Below are 26,000 nucleotides of genomic sequence, written 5' to 3' on the forward strand. Positions count from 1 at the left end.
GGCTCGAGGCAAAGCCCAGATGTATCACTATATTTTTTTAAAAATGAGAGTTAGGGGAAAAAGCCGCGGTTGGTAAGAAAGAGGGAGGGACAAGGGAAAGCAAGGCTGTACCCATTGCTGCTGCCAGCCCAGATGCGCTGCAGTGGGTACCGGACAAGGTCTGCCCCTGCCCTCTGCTGGGAAACACCCCACAGGAACAGAGGCCACCCAGCAAAAGCTTATTTTATTAGTATCATATAAAGATTAAAACCCTTATCCCCTGGAAAGCCCTCCCCAGCCCTTCTTTTTATACCACAGTGAAACCTGCTCAGCGCAAGGAAAGCCGGCCCGTTCCCAAGGCAGCCTGTGCGGTGCTGCTGTGGAAGCGAGTGAGATTTGATTAACATAACCCTGCTTCAGATTTATGAATCTCTCCCCCCATCCTATCCCATGATGCATTAGACATTGATTCATTTTACCTTTAACTCCGAGGTGCTGATCAGCCTAGAGAGTGAAGGCATTATTTATTATGTATGCTAAAAATCAGACCTCTCCAATGTTACAGGACAGGTTTAAAAATCCGTGGGTCCCTTCCAGCTTAGAAAACCTATTTTTAACAATCTGAGTCTTGCAACATCCCGACATGGCTCTAACGCTTGTTAGAGAAGCTCCTCTGGCCAGAGACGGATCATAACACAGCGATTCAGTTCCTACGTTCTTTTGAGAGTCTTCAAGGAAAATTGCAGTGATTCACTCCCGTATTAAAGAGCTGAAGAACATACAGGTAAAATAATGAGTTTCCGATACGTGTTGGAGACGTTGTGCCTGCGCTCCTCACCGCCCCTGCAAGTGCTCCCACCACCTCTCCAGTTAGATTTGCCATTTTACTGGGAATCAGAAACTGCAGCTACTGTAGAGAGCAGACGAGCTCTGCAGCACACCCCGCAGCACCGCTTGCTGCGTGCCTGCCCTGGCCACGGCCTGCTGGAAAAAACACAGGCAGCCCGCGGTGCTGGAAGGGACAAGGGCTCAGGGGTTTAGGGCTGCACAGCTGCCCTTACCCATCACAGCAGGAATCCGCTACTCAAATCGCTTGGGCAAACCTGAAAACCCCCGCCCTTGGTCTTTCAGGGGACGCTAGACTGGAGTGTAGCAACTGCAGCGGTTTTGTGACTTGCACGTACAGAAGACGACATCTGTAATCATTCTGTGATAAAATATCAATGTCTGGTCCCATAAATAAATTCTCACATTAATGTACAGTAACGCACTTAGTGTTTCACATGAAGTGCACTTCACATGTGCTTCAAGGCTCACTTCCAAAGCATTTTCAGGTGCAGCTCAACAAGATATTCTTGGCAGGCCACCTCTGCTACCTCCATCCAGAGATTAAGGCTGCAGATTAAACCCTGGGACACTTCCAGAGTGACAGCCATCCACCGTAGCTGAATAAACATGAAGTTTAGGAAGAAGGCACTACCACCATGACTTTAGAGAGCTCTTTGTAGCTCTCAATAAAGTGAAGTTTTGTAACTTTTATAAACACTTGGTGACCTACCTGGCAATTCAGGAAAGTGAATTTTTCTTCAATCTGTGGCATTTTAAAATTCTGTATTAGTCTATTGTCACCTAGTATAAACAGATGGCAACTACAACCAAAAAAATACACAAAGCTTTAAGCTCTTTTTTGTTAAAACTGCTGGAAGGTTGCCTACATGGCAACTGTTTAATCAATTGTTCTGTCATATTTACAACATCCAATTTTTCTTTGTGATTCACTCTTTAAGGCTGGCAGTACAGTGTGCAATTTTCTTTAATAAACCTAGGTAAACTTCAATTTGCTGTATATAATATGTACTGAAAACACCCACAAATACTGCTGCGCTCGCTCCGACTTCTCTAGCCAACCGAAGGTGGAGTGTGAGTAGATGCTTTTGCCAAAAGAACAACCTTCAGAAAAAAAAAACAAATAACCCCAACCCAAAAAGTCAACCTCCTCCTGCCTGCTTCATTCACAGATGTCACAATACAGGTCTGACGTTTTAACTGTTCCCAGAATGATGGATGGTGACACCTCTGAATGAATAACACAGCGGGAGGCAGTCAATCAGAGCAGCAAAGACTTGGGGCTGCACTGAAATATCTTGAGAAGCAGCAGGAATAGGAAAGGAAGTATGCAAAGAAACGTGTTATTTTAACGAGGTTTTAGGAATCATCACCTAAAACACTCCTTGTGCATCGATGATGCTCGAGTGGCCATCACGGCCACCCCCATGATGTGGTTGGTGTCGGGTTCCCAAAATGGAAGTTATTAATCCCATTGGAAGGTCACAATGGGAAATTTCACCTTCCAGTGGTACTACGCTAAATGCTAGCTATTTAATGGCACTCAGTTTTTCTTAAAAGAGCAAAATTCTTCCCTCATTGTCCATTTTTTTTTTTTGGGGGGGGGGGGTTGACTTTCTGTGCTCAGTAATGGCTGCCTCTTGTTCCAGGCACACAGCTCACCAGCCTGCTTCGATGGTGATGCATCCCCTGGATGAACCTCGGCTCTGTAACGCTGAGAATCAGGATGGCTTATGGACAGGATGAATCAGGATGATCACAAGAAGGGAAAAACACACTTTTCCTTCCATGCTATGGTCTGATTCATTCTGTCAAAGCCCAGTCCAGCAGCATCTGGTCACAGAACAGGCAGAAAAGAGTCCACAAGTGATGATCCCAGAATCACAAGCAGGAAGAAAAAGAGTTGTGCGCTCCAGCCTCTATGGTCAAAGGCCTCGTGGTGGTCAGGGTGCTGCTTCTCCACTGGTGGACGTTACTTAAAAGTGGCATTAAACGCCCTGCCAATGATAAGTCTGCGCACTTCACTGGTGCCTGCCCCTATCTCATACAGCTTGGCATCACGCAGGAAACGCCCCATCGGATAGTCATTGATGTAACCGTTCCCACCTGCAACCAAAAAGAAGACACAAGTCATTTCTTCTCTCTGATTTCAGGGACTGAGGGTGGGATGGGAGAGAGCACTGCTCTTGTGCTGCGCTTGGCTCTCTCCAGCAATCACTCAAAGAAACAACCACTGCCAGTGACTTACCCAGACACTGAATCCCATCCAGAGCCACCTGGGTAGCACACTCTGCTGAATACAGGATCACCCCAGCGCAGTCCTAAAGGAGAGTCACAATGATGACAGAGTCAGCAAAGGTGTCACCCGCCCTTCTCCAATCTCTACAGACATCTGCTAACAAGCCTGAAATACTTGATCACAAAGGCACAGGATTCATTCCCCAGAGAGCAAGAAGATGCAGCAGTCTTTCTGTCACTGCAGAACACTTGTGTCAGGTCTGTAGAGGCCACATGAAGACAGAAAAATTAAAAAAAAAAAAAAAAAAAAGAAAAAAAGGAGTGCAGCAGGGAAGCTGGTCTCTCACGAATGCACATCATACCCACAGGAGACCAATGTGATTTGATTTGGGACGCAGGGCTGTGTGCTCCAACTGTTAAACACTTGGTCCCCTTCCTTTGATAGAGGTGTGGTGACAGTGCCAGTTGTGGAGATGACAACACCTCACAGTGACTGCTACAGCCCCTTACAATAGCCAGGATATTGTGTTTGGGCTTCTAATAAACACCTACTGATGCTGCTAAATCTGTTGCCTTGTAGAACAAGGCTTTCTTTTTCTTTGGGGGGAAAAAAAGCACTCAGGGCTGTGAGCGAGTCACTTCAACCTCCAGTACAGCAGACACAGTCCAGGTGGAAGCCAGCTCACCTTTGCATTGAAATGGCCCCGGTCACAGGCCTTTGCCACGTTGTAGACATACTGCCGACACGCCATCAGCCGTGTGTACATATCAGCCATTTTGCCCTGCATGAGCTGCACGTCGCAGGAGATGAGAGAGACATTAACATGAGTGAGGGGAAGATTATTTTCTGCATGAGCACTGGGGATCACCCATTCCCCAAACTATCTCAGAGAAACTAGACAAATGAGAAGACATGGATTCAGCAGACATATACGAGGGCGCTGGAGGTTCTGTCAATTCACAGACTCCCAGATGTCAGCTGCAGTCCCTCACCCACCAACAGCGGCCTCCGGTAAACAGGCTCAGAGATCCTTTCACCTTCTCACCACATCACTACATCATGCAGCCCCAGCACAAACTCCAGGCAACCTTCTCCATGCAAAGCCCTCCCACGACAGAGCTCTTTGTCTTCTCATTTTTAAAGGGAAAAGCAAGACCACAAACATTTCTAATTCCTTTTCTGCCTCACCTGGAAGTGGCCAATTTTCTGTCCAAATGCTTCTCTTACATGTAGGTATGGAATTGCGTGGTCAAGAACAGCTTGCATGAGCCTAAGAAAAGCACAGATATGCAGGAAAACAACAGAACTATTAATTAATAATAATTAAACCTTGGAAGCACAATCTAAGGCAAAAAGGTTCTCATACCTAAAATGATATGCTGCTGTCTTCCTATAGCTCTGCTCAAACAATGCTAAAAATAAAATCCAAAGGTCCCATTTTTCTCCCTAGTGCTCTACATATTGCTCATTTGGGATGTCTTGTGGTAAGGTCTTAACTTCTTAATTCAGGGGACCAAGACGAAGAGTTGAAGAGCTTTCTTACAACCGTAGCCAGGACAGTTTGTGCTGCCTTTCATCTCCAGAGACCACCAACTCAAGGAGTACCAGCCAATACCATAAAAAAGCGGAGGCAAGAACAAGAAGGCTGAAAAATCCTCCTTCTGCTTTGTAGAAGATGGTCTTTCCACATCAGGATTAATACAGAGAGACCACTTGGGAGGACAAAAGGACTGTAGGGTAAAAATAATTACTGGGGAGCTTAAGGACTGAATAAATGAAGAACAAACCCTTTACCCAGTCTAGTGGTCCTTCTACGTGACAGTCTGGATAGTCGTTTAGATTTTAAGGACTCAGTAATGCAAATGAGCTGGTTATCCCCAGAGTAATACACACTGTAGGGATACACAAGCAAGCAATCAGGGACCAAGGCAGATTTATCATCTCTGGAAATGTTTACGTCAAGACTAATATTTTCAAAAGCTTGCTCTGGAAGGTCTGTGGCATGTGCTACACTGGAAGGCAGAGATTTGCAAACTTTCTTTCTGGCGTTGCTTCTTCTATCCCTTGCCCCTCAGAGGCCGTTCCACACAGATGCTTTCAAACTGAAAAAAACTGCATGAGGAGTGGAGAGGTGAGGAGAGCTGAAGGAAAAGGTGGAGCACACGCAGAGCAAGCCGTGGCTGCCGGGGAGGGCCGAGCCGAGTACCCTCCAGCAGGAGTCCATCAGAGCAGCGAGCAGCTACGACATAGCTGGAGTACCCAGCAGCTACAGGATCTCCCTGCTCCTGCCTCCTCCGCAGCTTGCTTCCTTCCCACAGCTCTGACCCAGCCACCTCCTCCCAGCCTTTCCTCTCCTCCCAGAAGCTGTCCCAGTATCTCAGCTCTCCATCCAAGATGCATCCTGCTGAGAGCTGCAACCCCAGTTGGAGAACCACTGGGCTAGGAGATTGTGAAGGATCCTTCTGGCCTTACCATCTATAAAAGATGACAAACCCTTACCCCAGCGGCCCACCAGACAGCACGAGTCTCTCCAGGTCCAATCCACTCATCAGAACGTAGACTCCTTTGCTGAGCATCCCCAACACGTTTTCAGCTGCAATTGGCAAAGGAAAGTGATTTATGTATGTGCAAAACTAAGACAGGCTGTTGTCTGAGGGCCTGTGTTCGCTGGGGAGAGGATTCAAACTTTCAGTCCCATTCATCTTTCTTTTTGGCTTGAGACACAAACATTCAGGATGAGCTAGATAGACACTGAGTTTTGATACATACACTCCCTGCCACTGAAATGTCTTTTCCATCCAACCAAAGCCAAAAAGGAAAAGGCAGTAAAGGGTTATAAAGTGCGTCCTACAATCACTGCTATTCTCTTCCCTATTTTCTAAAGAGTAAGGTGCTCTCCAGAGATCTTGCAGCTCAGCATTTGTATCAACAAGAATAGGAGACTTAATAGCCTGGGAGGACAAACTGGGAGCCCCCTTCACCATCCCATTAGTTTGTATCTAACCCAAACTGACAGCACTACCATCTGATGTCTACTGTGTATTTGAAATGAATGCAAATCCTGGTCTGATATGCTTGGGTCACCTCTCTGAGCGTTCCCGATACAGGAACCGAAGCTTACACAGGCAAGCAGTCAAAGCTCACCACTTATCACGCATCGGACTGATATATATTAATCTTCTGAGATTGGAGAATATGAACAGTCATTATCCCCCCTTCTGTGAGAAGGGCTGAACAGAACATTGCAGTTGTTATAAATAAATGTTTTAAAAAGACAAGTATTATTTCTGTGGAAATGGAACAGGAAAATAGCCACATTAGATAATGGGCTGACAAAAAACCTCAAGAAACTGTTTCACTTTAGGACAATTTAAAGCACGTGCTGATGTTAACAAGTATAAAAAGAAAAGCAGGAACAAAAGGCTCATCTCAGCAAGGCTGTACTCTTACAGTCAGGAGAGAACTTAGAAGCCTAACAACTGTGCTTTGTAGATGGACAGAGATTATCCACTGATCACGCCATATAGGAGAACGGACATATACTTCAGGCTTTGATCACAAGAGATCTGAGAGGTGTAATATGCAAAGTGAAAATGAGACAGGACTTGGACACATGCAGATAGTCTCCTGAAATAAATAATCTGTTTTTCAGTGGCAGAAGCTCATGGACTGCATTGTCTCCTGCTTACTGAAAAGCATGTTGACGTAGAGTATGGAGAAGTGCAGCCTCTGCAGGGCCATCATCATGATATTGGAGCTAGAAAGAGGAAGAAGAATGAAGCTTGGCTTTCAGTGAAAAAGCTCAAAAGCCCCACAGACAAGAAAGAAAAATACGAATAGCAAACATTGCTTTGAAGAACAGAACACAAACGCCAGCATCAGTAATAATAAAGTGACAAAGCTGTTCATGAGTAATGACATCTCACAGCTAAAAAAAGGACTGAATAGCCTGAACACTTTCCTGTACGTCCAGGGAAAAGGGATGGATAGGTGTGTGGCGGGCTGAAGGACATGCGTGCTGACTGCACAAGGCGGGCAGACCTGCTGGCTGCGTATCACAGCAAAAAAAAAAAAAAAAAAAAGTTGGGGCTCTGAACCAACTTTTATCAATGCGACGTGACCAATGAATCCATGGACAACACTTACTATGAGGAAAACACCAGCCGCTCAGTGGAGCACGGCTGACAGTGAATCCCACGTATTTTGAAGTGGATGGAATTGCAGTGCTAGAGGACACCTTGATCTGAGAGAAAGATCCTGCAGACATATGAAATGGCATTAAACTGGTTCAGCTTCCAAGGCAGAAGATCAGAAGCGGCATTAATGGCCAGAGTGCAAAGTGTGTTAACTTTCAACACTGCAGTGATGTGCTTCTCCGAGTTATCAGAAAATGGAAATCCCGTTACCATGAGAACATGCTGTTCTGTACAGATGATTACCCAGGAGATGATCTGAAGACTGAGGCACTGGCCTTTCTGATTTCAGAGTGGAGGGATCCAATAAAGTTAGAAATGTCAGATTTCAGCTGAAACTCTTCTACTCACTGCAAAGCAGCTTTCAGTGGTGTATGGGGAGCAGGAGAGTTACTTGCTCTGCAGACATGCAATTAGGATTTTCATGAGTTCAGATAAGGCATCTCCTCCACTTGCTATATAGAGGCTGTAATTTTTCTATCAACAAAAATAGCCACCGGAGTAACAAAAACGGCCATTACAGTGGCCCCTGCTGCACTAACTAATGGGGGAAAGGATGTCCATTTTCAGGCTCTGACCCCAAAAGAAATGCTACAGGCAAACCAAAAGTCTGTTGGATAGTCTCCAGTGATTTTGGAGAAAAAAAAAACCTTCAAGGCAAATAAGCTCTCCTATATACAAGATAATGGAAACAATTAAGTTTCTTTAGAAGCCTCACCTAGGCTTTGCAGAAGCAGCGGTTAAGAGTTAGGTCCATGAGGGTGAAACGGGAGCGACCTAACAAGGGATGTGCTCATTCACTGCAATCCAGTAGACTGCACTTTTCAAGTTCCACCAGCTCTCTTGCGAGGCTGCCAAGGAGCAGATAACCATCTGCAAACCCTCTAGGTCACAGTCTGAACACGCATGTAATTAGTGATCCAATTTATCTGATCAAGAAGGCAGGAAACCACCACATACATACTGCCCTGATTTGAACCCAGCTCACCGGGGATCTTGCAGTCTTCAAAGATCAATTCACAGGTATTAGACCCTCTCATTCCCAGCTTATCGAGCTTCTGGGCTGTGCTGAAACCTGGCATTCCCTGCAAAGTCAAGACAGTAAAAATACATTTCAAATCTCAGTTCTGGCAGACTAAATAAACTCACTAGAGATCTGTGAAATTTCCCTGACCACATGAACATGCGTAGGGTACCAAAGGGAGTCAAAGTGAACTGCCCACTCTGGGAGCAAGAACAGGTGTAAGTGCAAGTGCAGAGGAAGCAAATGAGCAGAGACACACGTACATGTGGGGGCACATATGAACTGAGAGCATCCGTTTTCTAATGCACATAAATATTAAATAGATAAATTATTTGGACAGCTGCCAGCACTGACTCTCCTAGAGTAAGGGTTGCAAGCTTTGCCAGTAACTGAACTATTCTAATTACTAAGTCAGGTTAAGTCCATCAGAAGGTTTACTGATCTCTGAGATTTTATATTTCCAGTACCATTTATTTTATTACAGCTTCCTGTCTTCCTTGTGGTGACAGAGATGTGCATAGCATAGCCTCAAATAATTAAAAGGGAAGAAAAAACCCAATAGATTCCTGTTTTCCAAGGGCTCCCCAGTGAACAGCCCGTTTCTGCTCCCTTTGGCCTGCTCTGCATCCATGTTTGGGTCATTTCAGGATTCCAAAGGGGCAGCGCAAGAAAATGGGGGGGAAAACAAAAAAAAAAAATGAATAGAGCTACTTTAATGTCTTGGCTTAAAAAAACCCCACAAAGTTAGATAATGGGATAGCAGGACATATTTACAAGGCCTCCAATACCTCTGGCAATTTCTGGCAGCAAGCAAGCCCTTTTATATTAGAATCTTGTCCATTCTCTCCACGTTTCTAGCCCAAAAGACTGGCTATATGCTTGGATACCAAAATTCAGGAGTGCCCAGCTGACAGTGCAGTACGCCATGTCACTGGGGCAGAGGACACTTCTCATCAGTTTATAAAATTCAGGCAGGGAGTAGCTTGTCTTTGAGCAAGGGGCTGACAGTTACAGAAAGAACGCTAGCTGGGGTTTAAGTGAGCCAGTTAGGGTGAAGGAGTTAGCTTTAAAAACCACACTACAATAAGCTTGTGAGAATTATTAAACCTACCCTCTCCACAATGAATGCAGTTATACCTCGGGAGGCTGGAACAGCATTAATGTCAGTTTTAGCATAAACGATGAGAACATCTGCGTCTGGCCCGTTGGTGATCCAAAATTTGTTCCCATTCAAAACAAAGTAGTCTCCTAGAAGCAAAGAAAGAGCTACAATCTGTTAGCTCACAACAGACAACAGAGCAACACCTATATCCTCACTCCATTTACTTCACAACAGGCTTCCAAGAATGTTCTTTAAGACCCCCACAAACAGCACGCACAAATCCTTCCCAAGCTCAAGAAAACTCATTTCCTTCATTTCTGGAGTCCAAAGACAGTTTAACAAATGCCTGACAAACTAAGGCACCTAGCACTGATTCCATAATACCACCAACCTCTACCACCATAATCAGAAGTCTGCTTTTAGACCTTCAACCATCCACCCTGTATCTTCACTACCTGGCTTTATCACACATTGGATCTCCTGGGAGGCAGCAAAAGCCTGCAAACAGAGCCTGGTATACCCAAGACTAAGCTCCGCATCTCAGTGGTGTTGGGGAGGTTAGTCAAAATTTACAGGAGACGTTATTTACAACGGCTATCTACCCAGGCAGCACACGACAGGCTTTACCTTTCTTATCTGCTTTCAGCTTCATGGACACAACATCAGATCCAGCATTGGGTTCGCTCATTGCTAAGGCTCCAATGTGCTCCCCACTGATTAGCTGGAAGAAAAGACAAATATAAGAAAGGGAGGGAGAATAGTAGCATTGTTTCTGTTCCCTCTTTAGCCTGCCTTCCATTTTTTTTTTCTGCACTGAATCTCCACAGTAGCTATTCTATGCAAGAACTGCAAACAAGAGCCGCTGTTCCTGGTGGAGTCCTAGCAGGGAGCTCCCTTGTGCTGCTCTGCTGAAGGAACAGAACCAAATCACAGTGGGATGAGAAGGATGACTCAGCTCACGTCTGAGTTAGATGAGTACAGCCCTGCTTATAAAACACCATCTCCAGGAAGGTGCCAAAAGAACCATGCAGGCAGCCATATGCCTTTCACAAGCTCCTTGTTCTGCACTTTATGACTGCCCTTTTACATAAACAAGAGTTGTTAAACACAAAAGGCCAATGAGGGGGATGAAAAGAGATTGCAAAGTTCTTAGCAACGTTCTCATAGCCTGGTCCCCCCACACTCACACTACAATAGCAGATGGACACCCTCCTTCTGTGCCTGCTCATACCAGGCTCTGGCATAGCTGTTCCTTCCTCTTCGTTGTTCCTTTCATCCTGCCCTTTTCTCCTTGCCTTTTGTTTTCTCCCTGTGTACTTTTATCCGTCTTCTCCTCCTTTTGATCTCTTATTTTTTAAAAAATAGGCTCAATGCTTAAGATACACGTTCAACCAATTCAATCCATCAGCGCATTTCTACAGAAGTCTTTGTGATATGCTCAAAACTAGTTAAGTACCATTAAGTATTCTGTCATGAACCAAGACAAGTAAGAACTAAAGCTATCACACATCTCATATTGAAAGGCAGTGAATGAGGGCATTAAAATACACCTGAGCAGCAATGAGGACAATTCAGGGTTACATATTAGCAGGCTGCACAACACTTCGAGGAAGCGACACTGTACTTTGCATGTGGTTTAAATCAAGTTTCTTGCACTGATAATTTCGCTGATAATTTCAGTAGCTGGGATTCAATATACTAGTTAAGTTTTTCCAAGCATTTAAATACTGAAATCTGTTTAACGTGCTTTTGAGTCACAAACATCAATGCCCCAAATGACGAAGAAGTTTCACATGTAGTTAATATAGCATAGGCAAACCAAGCATTTGGGCAGTGAGAAACGGAGAATATAAAATAGGAAAGCAGTGAGTTTCATTCAAAACTCTCAAAACGATTTGGGAAGTTGGAAGAGTATCATCCAGTGTCACCTCAAAGCCTCATTTAGCAACACAGCTCCAGAGAGCTGGACTATGCTGCCTATAGACATGGACCTTGGCACAGGCCGAGGTCAATGTGGATTAATAGGACAAAAATTAACAAGCTAGAGAAGGGCAAGTTTGGCAAGTACAGTATTTCCTAAAGGTTGGGTGACTGAAATCGGCTAGTGCTTAAAATGCTACACACCATGAAAGACACTCATCCTTGCACGCAGCCAAAACCCAAATGCTTTCCAGTTTCTCCCCCCTCTTCCAGCCACATACCTTGGGCAAGTACTTGTTTTTCTGGGCCTCATTGCCGTTACGCACTAGCTGGTTGATACAAAGGTTTGAGTGGGCACCATAACTAAGCCCAACAGCTGCTGATGCACGAGAAATTTCCTCCATCACCAGCACGTGGTCCAGATACCCCAAAGCAGATCCACCATATTCCACTGAAAAGAGAAGAACCACCTCACGTTAACCACCATGGAGTGTATCGCACATGCACAAGACCCCAGGGTCAGGCTCAGTCCTGAATGAGATCTAAGACACTTACAAGAGAGCTTCTGTTTTGACTGACACTGTACCTGAGCTGGGCACCTCTGGCTTTCCCCACCCTCTCTGAATTTCAGTTTTCTTATCTTAAAGGCACAGTGATGTTACTTCTTCGGCATAATCAATAATTTACTTTTACAGCATAGTTTTATACATATAACATGCATAAGGACACATCTGAAACATGCTACTGACACTTGCACAATAGTGAGTCCTCCTTCTCAACCATCCTTAAATGCAACCTTAACGTTATCACAAAGATTAAATCAAAGTGGCAACCTGTATTAGGTGAGGGGACAAAGGAACACAGGCAGAGTTTGTAAAGTCCACACGTTTGTCATAACAAGGACCCCTAAACAAGTGAGGAATCCTCAAACTGCTCAAAAAGTGGGGCACTAGGGACTTTTCTATGCCCACAAATGTGCAGGAGACCAGCACTTTGATGGGTGGCCGATTCGGAATGAGAAAGATCCGCAAATGTAACTGCTGTGATTCAACAGTGGCAAGAATGTGGATTTCAAGAGAGGATGAGGTGAGACAGAGCATGCATGACCATCGTAACTGGGAATCTAGCGAGGCACACTGAGCTGAGTCTAAAACTGGTGGCTAAGATGAAAGGGACACAGTAGAACAGGGAGAGAGAGAAGGCAGGGAAAAAGAGAAGGCTGAGAAATGCATAATGGCCTTGAGCAGCTGACAGCCTACATAAATATATACATATATATACCTATACACACATTTATATACACACAAATACAGTCACATCCCAAAGTAAAAGCTTCGTTCTACAGGCAAGAAGCAAGTCATTGTACTGCTAAGAGAAGAACTAAAACAGGAGGACATAAACACTCTGAACGGGTCAGGGATCTGGGAGCACTCACTCGTCATCAACATGAACACTGTAAGCAAGCAGCAACAACGGTAAGAGCAAATACGTTTGTATGCTCAGAGCAACCAAAGAGCTGAGTGCACAACCGGGACTCGGAGAGAGCCACAGCCCCTAACTCGTCAAATTAACACAACAGCCACCGGCATTAGATGCAGCCTTTCCTCCCATGTCACACATTCCCACTCCTGTCTTTATCGGCAGGGCTCTCTATCCTCTGAAATCACCTCCCTACTACAAACCAGAGTTTGGCGTTTTACTGTCAATATCCTGAAAGATGGGTTTAACAATTTCTCATATATGCCAAAAGGAGAGAGTTTTCTATTCAGTCCTATAGAACGGATGGGTTTGGCGCTATTGCCTCAAGAAAGGAAAGGTAACTGCCTGCTGTAAGCAGTACTGGCCCATGATTGCCTTGTACTGCAAGAGGTACAAGAAAATAACCCTGCCAGACAACTCCTCATATAATACAAACCACAGTGTGAGTTAGAGTGATGCTGCCCTTTCAAAATGACTCTTTATGTACAACATGCCTGTATTATCCTTCCATGGTAGCTACGTATTTGCATTTCTTAACTTAGCTCTTTATAAAATAAATGGAAAATTACATCAAACCAACACAGTTTTCTAGTTTTAAAAAGAAAACAAAAAGCACTGTTATTTAAAATGCTCCCTTAATAGACTTGATCCACTGGTGCCGAAATATGGCATTTAATTGAGCATATGCCCTCATAAGATTTTACATCCTAAATCCTAGTCTCCACCTCCTACAACAAAACCAGTGCCAATAAAGAAACTGCACATAGCTATACAATCAAAAATGAGGCAAAAAATTCTGGGCATAGGAGGGTTTGAGAGGCAAATCTTTGAGGAAATCAAAAAGGACAGGACTCATGAGGGGATGGCTTATTTATAGTGTGGGAAACTGCTGTAAGCCTCAGGCACAACATCAAAGAAGAAAGAAGGTAAGAGTGAGAAAAAACAGGAGCAGCAGTAAATTGGGAAGAGTAAAAGAGAAAGAAAGCAGAAATACAGACTCTTTCAAGCAGACTCAGTGCCACTGAAAGAAATGCAGAGGCATTATTTCAACACATTGCTATTCAGCTTGCTTCTGCAGAAGCCTTTGCACACGCACATCTAGAAACACAGACTTTACGATGGGGAAATAAAGGCCCCATTGGCTGCTTTTCTCCACTAAGGGCTTCTCCTCATTACACTCTGTTAGTGCATTCAGCATGACCATAGCAGCCTCAGTAATCTATAACATTAATCAAAACACTTTTCAACCAACCTGGACAAGGCTGAATAAGACTTACCCTGATTTTTTCTGACTGGTTGGATGTGGTCAGCTCTCCATTAGTTATCACAGCTTTTCACAGCATTGTTTTATACCCTCTAACTTCTCCCATTAGAGATGGATGTTTGTTCTAGGATACTTTTATCTATAGCTCTCGTTCTTCAAAACTTGCAGCAAACGCTTCATATTAGAGAAGCGCAAACATGTTTGAGTTGCATATGTTATATCTGGAGAAACCATTTCTGAACAGTACTTTTAAATTGTAAAAGGCATTTTGTAATCATCCAGAAGTCTAACAAGGAAAAAGGATTCTGATTCACTGAAGAATAAAAAATGTCACCAGAGAGAGTTTTTAAAAATATGAGGATAGGAGCTTCTGGACAAAATGGATGTCACATCACAGACAAGGCTGTTACGAACTGGAAAGGGCGAGTTTAAGTAGCCTCTCATTTGTTTGAAGAATCACCCACCAGAAGGTAAAAGGTGGGAGCAGACTTACCAGGAGCTGTGATCCCCAGAACTCCCAGTTCCCCAAGTTTCTTCCAGAACTCCTACAAACACAGAACAAGCAATCAGTCCAGACTCGCAGTCAGGGCATCAGCATAAGAAGTTTTCCCAGGTAGCTCACCGGACACATCAATTTACCTTATTCTTGTGATATCAGAGATAAAGACATCGATACCTATTCCTCCTGCAGCAGCAGGTCAATCCTTTGGACTAAGAACCCACACAAACTTAAGGATGTTAGTTGCGCTACACATGGGAGTAGTCTGTTGGATTCAGTGAAAATGCACAAGCCTAAATGTAATTCTGGAAGGACGGGTCCTAAGATTTAACTCATTGCCCAGTTTAAGGAGAATTTTGATGAATTAAAACCTCCCATTAATTTAAAAAACTGTACTTCTAGGCTTTCATATACTATCTCTTGCTAAAGATAATTTAGGATGTTATGACTTAAATTTATGCTTGTCTTTTATCTCATGCATCCTTGTCACTGTGCTTTGGCAGCACTGTGTAGGCCTATCAGCCTGTGGTTGCCGCAAACAGCGGTTAGCATAAGCTATCCATGACTGAAACCCTGGAAATACTTAGAAGAGTCGCTATTAGCTGGCAATTTAACTCTTCTAGTAAAACAGAAACTGGTAAGTAAAGCCAAGGAGGCCTCCTTGGGAGAGATTAAAAAATGGGAACGTTACAGCTGGGGCAGACAGAGGTGCTGCCCACCTCGCGGGCGGTACCAGACAAGTTATAAAAGGTGACCACAACAGAGAATTTGTGAACACTTTGGACTCGTGAAGCTAAAGGAGCTGAATCCACAAGGATTCAGCTCAAGTACATAACTTGTAGGTTTTCAAGACTGCCAGGACACTAGACACACATGGGGACTGGATAGCACTACTGAGTTTTGCATAGTTGGACACCTATGCTACAAAGTTCATCTGCTAGAGGACAAGCTGTCCTCCTTGACTGCTGACTCCTCCATTTGCCTGTTACCCAGATTTGTCCCTCTGGCACCACCACCGCTCAAGTGACAGCCACATGATTCGAGGCACAGAGCTGCTGCCTGACTTGAGACATAGACATCAGCTGTGTCTGGCACATGGCATCACAGAGTAAGAGGGAAGCCGTGACGTAATGCAGCAGCAGAGGGTGTCACCAATGAGGACCGCGCATATGCTGGAGGGGCCATCTCTTCGCTGCTGCTTCGGACTGCAGCCTCTCCTCCACCACGTGATGGACACACAGGTGAACGCTTGTCACATGGCCTCAGTGTCCAGCGATAAGATAATTATCAGTGAATAGTCTCCAGAGACTTCAAAAAGTATTATGCAACAGCTCTGGATGACATCTGGTGCGCCAGACTAAATTTATATACTTAACTTCAAAGCTGCACATATATCCCTGAAAATGTCAACATCAGAGCTCTGGGAAATCCTAGCAGATGTTCTGAGCTTTTTAAGTCTTGTGGAGCTTATGAAAACCAATAGTTAGATCTCTCAGTTTCATCAATCAAACCATCCTGTTGCACAGAATTTGTTGTTTTTATTAGGAAGGCAAGTTTCAGCCCGACAGTCAAACAACTCTAGATTTCAGCATTTGCACGCAATATTTTCACAACAAATTTGAGAGGAAACTCAGATGTCCGAGAAAGGGTCCTAGCTAGGAGAATACAAAGCACGTATCAGAGGAGTCTGAATAGAGCCAAGCAGAAATACCACGATGAGAATCCAAACAAGACCATTACCAACCCATCTTTTTGGGTGGTGGGTTTTTTTTTCCAATTGCATGCTGGCTGGGTTCTGCCCCAGGTTGCTGAAAGTTGTTAACAAAAGATAAAACAGGAAATCAAAAAATTGTTTACTCTATGGCTTTCAAGTTTGAAAAGTTAATGCATATGTTCCTGTGGTGTGGACTGGGATTCTTTGTCTGCACTAACGTGCAGATCAAAGTACAGACAGGCTTTCACTACCATCTATTTTAAATGCACACATGAAATACTTACCCGCATGCCTTTGAATTCATTTTCCTGGTCAATCTGTTGGGCCTTTGGAGCCAAATGCTCTTGACAGAACTTTGTCATGGTCTGTCTAAGCTGGGAAGAGAGATGAGGAGAAACACATATGTTACATCTCATCGATAGATTGTCGTCCTCTTCCCTAGGATGCTGCCAACGTTCCCCTGCCAGGCGACTCTGGGATCCCAAACCCAGAAGCAGAAGACCATAAAGAAATTGATGTTTCAGGTCACTGGCTGAAAGACCGTATGAAAGGCCCTTTAGTCTTTTAAAGAGAAGATACTGGTGTACTTAAGTTCCTCTCAGCATTTAATCTTAACAGTCTTACCCCAACATGAGAGAATGCTACTTAACTACTGCCTGCACTAGGGCTTCTGGGGACGGTTTTGGTCAGGAAACTTTGAAAGCTGATGAACAGAGCTTATGATGTATTAACCCCATCCAGTAGCTGCTTACGGTTTCATTTCATTATATGCAGATGCCTGTAATAAGCATGCATACTAATTAAAATGTGTTAGTGTATCAAACTGGACCTACATTAGCTATCCTACTATTTTCTTCAGAGGGAAAATTTGATAGAGTCAGGTATGCTCGTTGTTCCAAGTGTTAAAATCTCAAAATCTTTTTCTAAATGTTAAAATCTGAGTACTTACATACATGTATTCTGCAGAAGTCTATATGCATACTAAAAAAATATATACAATATCTTTCTAAGTGTTTTTAATATAAAGATTTAAAAAACTTTGTCTAGATATTATGGTAGAGCTTAATAATACCATTTTTTCCTTTCGGATCTTTATTCCTACAAATTAACGCTGGTGAAGGAACAGTCTTAGGGACTGAAAGCCTCTGCTGCATAACCAGAACCTGTAGAAGGGGCAGAAGCGACAAACCAAAATCTGCCCAGGCTCCTCTGCCCTTCTCTCAACCCCACAACCAAAGCAGCCTCTTTTTTACAATTAAAAAGACACGCTAGTTTCCACGGCTACCCAGACCTTGGATTCCAGTACCACCAAACAAGTTACCCCCCCGCTGATTTTTTTTTTTTTTTTTTAAAGTTTTTAAACATTAGATATGTTTCCATTGTTACAAAGTGGACAGCAGGAAACTTGAGCATAAAGCTTAAAAGAAAAAAAAAAAAGCTTAAAACTATAATTTTAAAAAAAGTTAATCAATTAGAGACTGAGGGATAGACTCAGACAGACATCCCTGATACTCTAAGCCTGTTTATAAGTTACAGTGCTGTTAGTTCACAGCCCCACTAGCATTACTGAAGATTTACTTCTGATTGTTTTCAGCTTTTCCACCAGATAGATATGAACTACAAGAATATTTTCCTCCTTTTACAGCTACTGAATGTAGAAGCACAAAGAAACATCAAGTTAATTCGAGCTGACAAGGCTATAAACCATAAACACAAACCTGCTAAAGAATAATTCTGTAGTAAGAAAGAAGCGAGAACGAGTAAGGTTATTTCGGACGTCCGTATGCTCGCACCGTCACAGTTATCTAGAAGGTAGGGCTATAGCTCCAGACCCGCGGAGCACCAAGGAAAAGAGTTTCATGGGCAGAATCCTGTCTGGACCAGCCCTTTGAAGACACTACCTTTCGCCCCACGCCCTGGGGCAGCAGGGAGCGAGCGCTGCAGCGGAACACGGGAGAAAAGAGTACAGCTAAGAACTATTATCCTAGAACTTAGGTCCCCCATTGGGCAAGAGAACAAGCTGGGAGAGCTGCAACGCTTCTTTTGAGAGGATGCGACCAGACCCAATTCATTTGTTTCTTCGGCGACCGTATTTCTGATCAAACAGGCCCAACGGGAATGCGGCGGGCTTTTCTTTTTTTTTTTTTTTTAAACGCAATGCTCCGTCGTGTGGCGTTTCGTCGTGACGAGGCGCCTTCCCCCGACGAGGAAAAGCCAGAGCAAGCCGGGACTGCCTTCGGCTGGGCCCCGGGGCGATCGCCCCCCGCAGCTCCCGGGGAAGGTTCCCGCCGGGCACGGCGGACGCGTGGCCGGGGCGCGCCCTCGCCGCCGCCGGCCGCGCCCCCTCTGCGCGCCCGGGGATAGGCCGGCTCTCCACGGCCGCGGCCAATCACCGCCCACCAGCCCCGACACACCCCCAAGGGGGTCGGGCCCGCCCCCCCTCTCCCCAGCACGGCGGCCCGCCACCGGCGGGGCCCGGCCGCGGGCAGCCCGGGCGGGCCCCTACCTGTCGCTGCTCCTCGCTCAGCCCGTTGACCGTGTCGTCCACCGCCAGCCCCGCGCAGCCCCGCCGCAGCAGCCCCAGCGTTTGGCGCCGCCGCGCTCCGCGCAGCCCCGCGCCCGCCGCCGCCCGCCCGATCGCCGCCGCCGCCATGGCTGCCCCGGGCCGGGACCGGCGCGCAAGCGCGGCCCGGCCCCGGGGGAGCGCCCCGCCCTGCCGCCCGCCTCTCCGGTGGGGCCCGGAAAGGGGAGGGAGGCAAAGGTCAGCGGCAGCAGCGGGCAGCGCTGCCGGGGGGAATAACAGCGCATGTCCCCGTCCTCCGGGTAGGTTTAATGGGTTAAAGACACCGATAGTTACAACGCCCCGACAGGCTGGAGGAGCCGAGCCGTTCTCCAGCGAGGCGCGCAGCCAGAGAGCCCGGGCAAGGCCCCGGCGGACGCGGGAAGAGCAACAGGAGCTACGAGTGCTTGACACCCCTACCGCTCCCTCCCAGCCCTGTCCCACCCCCGGCAGGCGCCGTCCCACCGGAGAGCGCCGCGACCTGCTCGCTGTTTTAGACCACCTCACACGAGAACTAGGTTTGCAAAGCAGAGACGATTGAACTAGGAGTAAAACATCCAAAAAAAAAAAAAGACAGTTGAGTCCATCCTCGTGCCTCACATAGCCAGGAGCAGCTCCAACTCGTCAAGTATTGCTGAACATTCCTTAATTTCCGCTTGAAAGGAGGAATGCTTCTCCAGGGACCGGCTTCTCCCTTCTTCTGCCAATTTCCACTTAGCCATCGCTGCCTGTGCGGAGAATTCAGTGTACAGTCCATTTTACTAACGCAGAAGTACTGAACAGCAAAGCCAAGTTCTATAAAGCAGCTCCAACGAAAGCACTCGAACTCTTCAGCAGGGTCTTGCCTGCTAAAGATTAGTCTAGCCTGACTGGGATGTCTTTTACCTTTGTTTCTTGAGGAAAATGGCAATTCATCTGTGACCAAAGTTTAGGAAGTCTTATATAATAGCACTCTCATTAATTACCTCTCAAACTTCTTACCAAGAATTGTAGAACTATAAAACTTAATGACTATTCTGGTCAGTATATAGACAAAACAATATCATTGAAGCTGCTTGTGCTTGCACACTTCATTCCCAGAGGGACTACCTGAGGTCATTGGTCCACAACACTCTCCAAGTTAGATCAAGCTGTCCTGGTTTCGGCAGGGATAGAGTTAATTTCCTTCCTAGTAGCTGGTACAGTGCTGTGTTTTGGATTTAGGGTGAGAACAATGTGGATAACACACCGATGGTTTAGTTGTTGCTAGGTAGTGTTTACACTAGTCAAGGACTTTTCAGCTTCCCACGCTCTACTGACTGAGAAGGCTGGAGGTGCACAAGAAGCTGGGAGGGGGCACAGCCAGGACAGCTGACCCAAACTGGCCAAAGGGATATTCCATACCATGTGATGTCATGCTCAGCACATAAAGCTGGGGGAAGAAGAAGGAAGGGGGGGGACGTTCGGAGTGATGGCGTTTGTCTTCCCAAGTCACCGTTACGCGTGATGGAGCCCTGCTTTCCTGGAGATGGCTGAACACCTGCCTGCCCATGGGAAGTAGCGAATGAATTCCTTGTTCTGCTTTGCTTGCATGCGTGGCTTTTGCTTTACCTATTAAACTGTTTTTATCTCAACCCACGAGTTTTTCTCACTTTTACCCTTCCGATTCTCTCCCCCATCCCACCGGGGGGGGGGGTGAGCGAGCAGCTGCGTGGTGCTTAGTTGCCGGCTGAGGTTAAACCACGACACAAGCCTTCCAAATTCCAGCGTAACAGCCGGACTGGCAGATCAGTCTTCTGCCAGTGGCGCTTACAACCACCTGCAACAGTCTTAAAACTCTCTCTTGAGAGGAGCTGGTCTAAGCAGAGACAGCTCCATTTCCAGGACTGACATCCGTCTTTACTTTGGAACTGATTCAGTCTAACCTGAAAGCTATCAGTCATTAATATCACTTTCATCTTTGACCTGGTTTCAAGTTCAATGGTATACAATTCAAATTGAAATGTCTGAGATGAGACTTAACATCGCCCCACCATAAACTTTGCTTTAAGCCCTCTATTTAGGAGGGGGGTAACATACAGTTTCCTTAACGCACGTATAACAACAGACGAGTCATGCTGCAGGCTTTCACTGTAGTTCGTTTGGAGAACAGAGCAGCACCAGGGGAGGCAGAACAACCTTCAGAATCTCACTCAGCACCAAGTGCTCATTACCTGGTTGAGTCTGAAAAAGTCACAGTCTTACCTGAAGCACATCCTTTTCTTTTGCAGCCGTTTGATTAAATAGCCTCAATTCTTCTATGAGCTTCTCAGTTAACAGCTGAAGAGCCAAAGGAAAACAGTTTAATATAATGCAAATGAATGCAAGTCTCAGCAGCTGTTTCCACAACATCAGTAGGAAAGGGCAGTAGCACACGGACCTCTCAAAGCCCGTTTAACTCCCATTGCTATTTCAAAGTTTCCTTACCATCGTCTGCTTCTGGCATTCCTGTGTCTTTTCTTCCTCCTCCAAAATGTTGCTGCCTGTAACTAATTTATGAGATGCATTGGTGAACCTCTAATATGCAGATAACTTTGCTTGTAAGAACTAACAGCTTTTCAGAGTAAATTTCTACAACAAGAAAGACTAAATTATTTTCCAAGTTTATCCAGGACAGGGCCTGCTACAGGAAGCAGCTTTCTCTCTTAAGCTAGAAAAAAAAAAATCCCCTGGAGTTACAGTAGTATCTCCTTAGCAAGGAAGCAGAGTCCAAATGTCTTACAGTCACAACAGGGGGAAGAAAAAGTGTTCTGAAGAACGAGTACCAGAATGGTATGTGAAATGCACAGTCCTTACCAGGATCAATGTTTCTGCTTTCTAAAATCACCATGCAAGTTTTCTGAAATTTCTTGAGCTTCTCAACTTCTTCTGCCAGACCTTCATTCTCCTCCTTTAACTCCTTTATAGTGCCCTGTCATTAACACAGGTTGTAAGTGAATCAAGTTTCCAAGGAGATTTTCTTCTCATTAGTCAGTAATACTAAGTGTGATGCTAATGGCTTAACGAGTGCTCCACTAGCACCAAGAATCAGATCTTCCCCTTTTGGCTCTACCACCACAGCAAATTAGTCTGTTGCAGACCTTTACTCCTGCTTCTTGACAAGATTAATACATTTATCACACCCACATGTCATAGCAATTGCTAGAAAAATTTCATCCCAGAGATAAATTCCTTTTAAGTAATCCTAGCATAGCTTTTCTTGTGCTCCCTCTGATATATAAAAATAATTCAAGAGTTTGATGCATAGAAGAGCATATAAACATTGGGAAGAAAAGGGCATCTTAGAATCTTTAAGCCACAGCAGTATTCCCTACACAGTTCAGATATTACCAGGCAATCGGATAAGCTGATGAACCGCACAAGTTGAATGCAATTCTCCAAGAGAATCAATAAGCATGTGGATTAGGGTGATCCAGCTGATAGCATCAGAAGCTTTTTGAACATTTCGTAGGAGGTCTCAAAGGCTCTTAAAGAAACTAAGCTGTGAGATAAGAGGAATTATCATCTCACAGATTAGTAATTGATTGAGAACTAGGAAATAAAGTGAGCTTTTACAACTGAAGGCTACCAGCAGGGCCTCTTGCACGTGACAGAAATTGTCCGAGCGATCTGTAAGAGGTGGTGAATAATGAGGTGACGATTCTGAATCTAAACTTGATTCAAGAAAGTCAAATCCATTTGAAACCGAATGCAGTGAATCCACTGAACAGTCCCAGTTCTCTCAGCCTTTCCTCCAGTCCCTCAATCATCTTAGTGGCCCTTTGCTGGACTCTCTCCAGTATGTCCACATCTCTCTTGTACCAGGAGCCCAGAACCAGACACAATACTCCAGGTTTGGCCTCACCAGTGCTGAGCAGACGTGAAAAAACTTGCAGAAGAATACGAAGACACTAAAAAGATCAGGCAGCAATATGACACAATAGCGCATGAAGGAACATAAGCTAATATAAACTGAGCTCTGCGTTAAATACTCAGAAGAGCATGAGGTCACCGTCCCTCAAACTTAGTGAACAGCAGTGACCAAAATCCAAGCAGAATGTTCTTTGTTACTAAAATGAGACCATACACAATCCTGAACCCACATCTTCAATACTGTATGCACTATCACACCACACTATGTGATGGGTTAACAAAGCTAGGAGAGCTTGGGCAAAAGGAACAAGGAAATTGAATAGCTTATCTACCATATGTTAGGAGCTATGGAAGAAAAAGAATTAATAGACCTCAAACCATCAGTGGCAAGTGATTATTTACAGTTTCTCTTGATGTAGCTAGGAAGCATCTGGCAATATCAAGGCTGGTTTAATAAAATTTCATGCGAGTGTATAGTTGTGATACTTGAAATATTCTCCCACAATGAGTTTAAAATAGAATTAGAGCTCTGATGACTATTTAACAGTGATCTGGATGCATTATCCATCCAAATACATCTGCAGGTCTGCTGATTTCCAGGTTCTAGGAGATATCACAGGTGTCAGAGGAGAAAACCCAGCCCTCCCAAACTCTACTGACTTCTGACGGAGACAGGAAAATGAGCAAGACAATCCTTTGATCTGACCGTGTAGGGATCAGAATATAGGAATTACTCAATGATTTATTTATCCCCCCCCCCCCGGCTTCCTTACCTGTGCTCCTGTTAGTCTGGAGTGTAGCTGTTGTTTGGCCGTTTCTAACAGCTGATTCTTGGTCTTCAGCTCTGCTTCTAGTTTGTATCTGTTGAGAGTTCTGTAGAGTCAAACATCAAAGATTTAGGGGCAAAAATATCAGTATTACACACCTTCTCTTTTACTTCCACAAACATGCCCTTTTTTGAAGCATTTGCTCATTTCTGATCAAGAGCTTTAATCGGCTTTAATCAAACTTGGCAAGAAAGCTGTAAATGGGTGAGAGCTCATCATAACCCTCCAAGAGGGAACATTACTGCCCGAGGGCAACTGATAGAAATTTGAGGAAACATACCCTCTTGTAGCTGTCTTCTTTGAAAGCGGCTCCACTTTCCTGGCAGATTTAGGCAACCTTAAAAGACGGGTAAAATACAATTACCAGAAGACCACTGCATTCTTGCAGATTACCAAGTCTGTTAGTTTGACAAAGCCTGCAAAATGCTAAGCCATCTTTAGGACATTTGCCAAGTAATAAATCCATCAATACTTTACTTTCATTTACCCTTGGTTTGTAGCTTTGAAGACACCATCTGCTAGAATGTTTGAGCTAAAGTTAAAATTGGGATCTTTGTTGAACTCTAGATCCGTTGTTTTGCTGACGCATTGTTTCTTTGAAGGAAAAGCCATTTGCATTTCTGCAAGAAAAAGACAACAATGAAAACACTACAGTCTACAAAAGATCACCATAACATGCAGAACTACTAGAACTCTTAAGCCTTCAAGTTGAAGTAAATCACAATTATATCTTGCTAGAATGGAGACTTTAAGGTAGCAACAACTAAGGGCAGTCTTCAAACTTTACCCAGGATCAAGGGTCCAGAATAAGCCACAGATAGCTCAGATGGTAGGCAGTGTTAAAACATATTACCGGGCTAGCACTAACGAGAGAAAGTCTGAAAGTGATAATACAGGCATGATAATAAAGGTCTCAACATCAAGTGGACAGCATGCCACAGGGTTCCAAGCAAAGTTGTTCAGTACTGGCAGCAAAACAAGCACAGCCCACTTGAAACTCTCAGTTAAGAGAACTTCATGTTTCAATTCACTGTGAGTAGATACACTTCTAAAATAACACTGTAGAGAACTAGCTTCCTATGTAAAGTTTGTTTGGCTTTAAACCACAGCTGTCTGAGTACATAAAGCTTTGTTCACATAGTGGGTTGAGCAAGCTTTCCCCCACACCCCCCCAAGTTATGTATTTTTCAAATGACATACCCATAAGCACATTTATACCAGAGTAACACAGGAGTTTCCACTGATACAGACTAGCTCCCGTGCTGTTAGTGTTACGTCTGGGTGCCTCGCATTTCTAAAATGCTGTAAGTAGTATCAAAAGGCTTATAGAAGTAGGAGCCTCTGAAGGAAAGCATCTTTAACCTCAGCGGGCCGCTGCGGTCAGTAGGCCCAGCACTGGAGCACACCTCAGGGGGCTGAGCTGTGATGCAGCGAGCAACAGCCCGCCCGGCTCAGAGGCGCACGTTTAGCAAAAAAAGCGTTAACCGAAGTCTTAAGCAGAGACAAAACAGCTGAATAAAGCCTGTAATTAGACTTCGCAACGGCCACCACAGACCAAGGCCGTGTTGGAGCTCCCCGACAGACACCGCTCCCCGCCCGCCCCTCTCCCGCGCCGGCCTAACCCAGGCCCCAGGCCTCCGCACCCCGGACCTCGGTGCCCCACGGCGGAGCGGAGCGGAGCGGAGCGGAGCGGAGCAGGGCCCTCCCTCCCTCCCTCCCGAAGAGGGTACGCACCTGCGGGCGGGCCGGCGCGGTGGAGCGGGCCGTAGACGGGGATGCGGGAGGGCTCTCCCTCCATGCCGGCCGCGCTCCCCCTTCAGCCGCCGTTTGAATCGAACCCGCCGCCAAACGGTTGCCTGGCCCCGCGCATGCGCAGAAGCGCACCTCGGGCGGGGGGGGCCGCCAGCCCCGCCCCAGCGAGCAGCGCGCGCAGGCGCAGTGCGCGCGGGGCGGCGGCAGCGTCGAGGGCCGCGCGCGCCTTTTCTCTCTCTCGCCCCTTCCCTCAGGGAAGGGGCCGCGGGGATGGCGGGTTACCCAGGCGGGCGTAGCGCTGTCTCCCCGCGGAGCTGCCCTCACGGCAGCCGGTCGCCGGTGGGGAGGGCTTTCCCTGCCTCCCGCCGCCTCGCCCTGTGGTTTGGGCACTCGACGCCCGGAGCCCTCAAGGCGTCCGTGGCCTTCGGGGGGGGGGACTCTGAGCCGTGGAGTCCTCCCTGCTGTGCCCTCAGGGCGCCGGTGCTGCCGCTTGCGTTTGAGGCGGTTAAAATTGCCCTCCCACACTGTAAGAGGAAAGGAGGCATCTGTATTAAAATGTTTCCCGACTTTCTTAGATGTTTGTTCACAGTGTTTTCCAACACGGTTTTCAGAATGGGTGAGAAGTGCCTCCAAATAGTAGTGGAAAAAGGCTCCTGTGTGGAGAGGGTTTCAGTCAGCGTTTGCTCACAGCCCGAGGGCAGCTCTGGTTGCCAAAATACCCACCTGACCACC

General features: G+C 45.7%; 2 protein-coding genes across 2 annotated transcripts; both read right to left on the bottom strand.

Moving 5' to 3' along the window:
- Window positions 1–207: 207 nt before the first annotated feature.
- IVD (isovaleryl-CoA dehydrogenase) lies at window positions 208–18,927 on the bottom strand. The gene is made up of 12 exons (XM_076343633.1): window positions 18,766–18,927; window positions 16,544–16,633; window positions 14,540–14,591; window positions 11,585–11,754; window positions 10,011–10,104; window positions 9,393–9,529; window positions 8,246–8,342; window positions 5,564–5,657; window positions 4,253–4,334; window positions 3,750–3,854; window positions 3,074–3,146; window positions 208–2,931 (listed from the first exon to the last, which is right to left on the bottom strand). The coding sequence occupies exons 1-12, from the start codon at window positions 18,910–18,912 to the stop codon at window positions 2,798–2,800; spliced, it is 1,275 nt and encodes a 424-aa protein (XP_076199748.1). The 5' UTR covers window positions 18,913–18,927; the 3' UTR covers window positions 208–2,797.
- Window positions 18,928–19,290: 363 nt separating this feature from the next.
- Window positions 19,291–25,341, bottom strand: KNSTRN (kinetochore localized astrin (SPAG5) binding protein). The gene is made up of 8 exons (XM_076343634.1): window positions 25,251–25,341; window positions 24,004–24,136; window positions 23,797–23,853; window positions 23,463–23,562; window positions 21,634–21,748; window positions 21,265–21,326; window positions 21,043–21,117; window positions 19,291–19,547 (listed from the first exon to the last, which is right to left on the bottom strand). Exons 1-8 carry the CDS (start codon window positions 25,312–25,314, stop codon window positions 19,416–19,418), a joined length of 738 nt encoding a protein of 245 aa, XP_076199749.1. The 5' UTR covers window positions 25,315–25,341; the 3' UTR covers window positions 19,291–19,415.
- Window positions 25,342–26,000: the final 659 nt, after the last annotated feature.

The sequence above is a fragment of the Aptenodytes patagonicus genome, chromosome 7, assembly GCF_965638725.1.
Source record: "Aptenodytes patagonicus chromosome 7, bAptPat1.pri.cur, whole genome shotgun sequence".
NCBI lineage: Eukaryota > Metazoa > Chordata > Aves > Sphenisciformes > Spheniscidae > Aptenodytes > Aptenodytes patagonicus.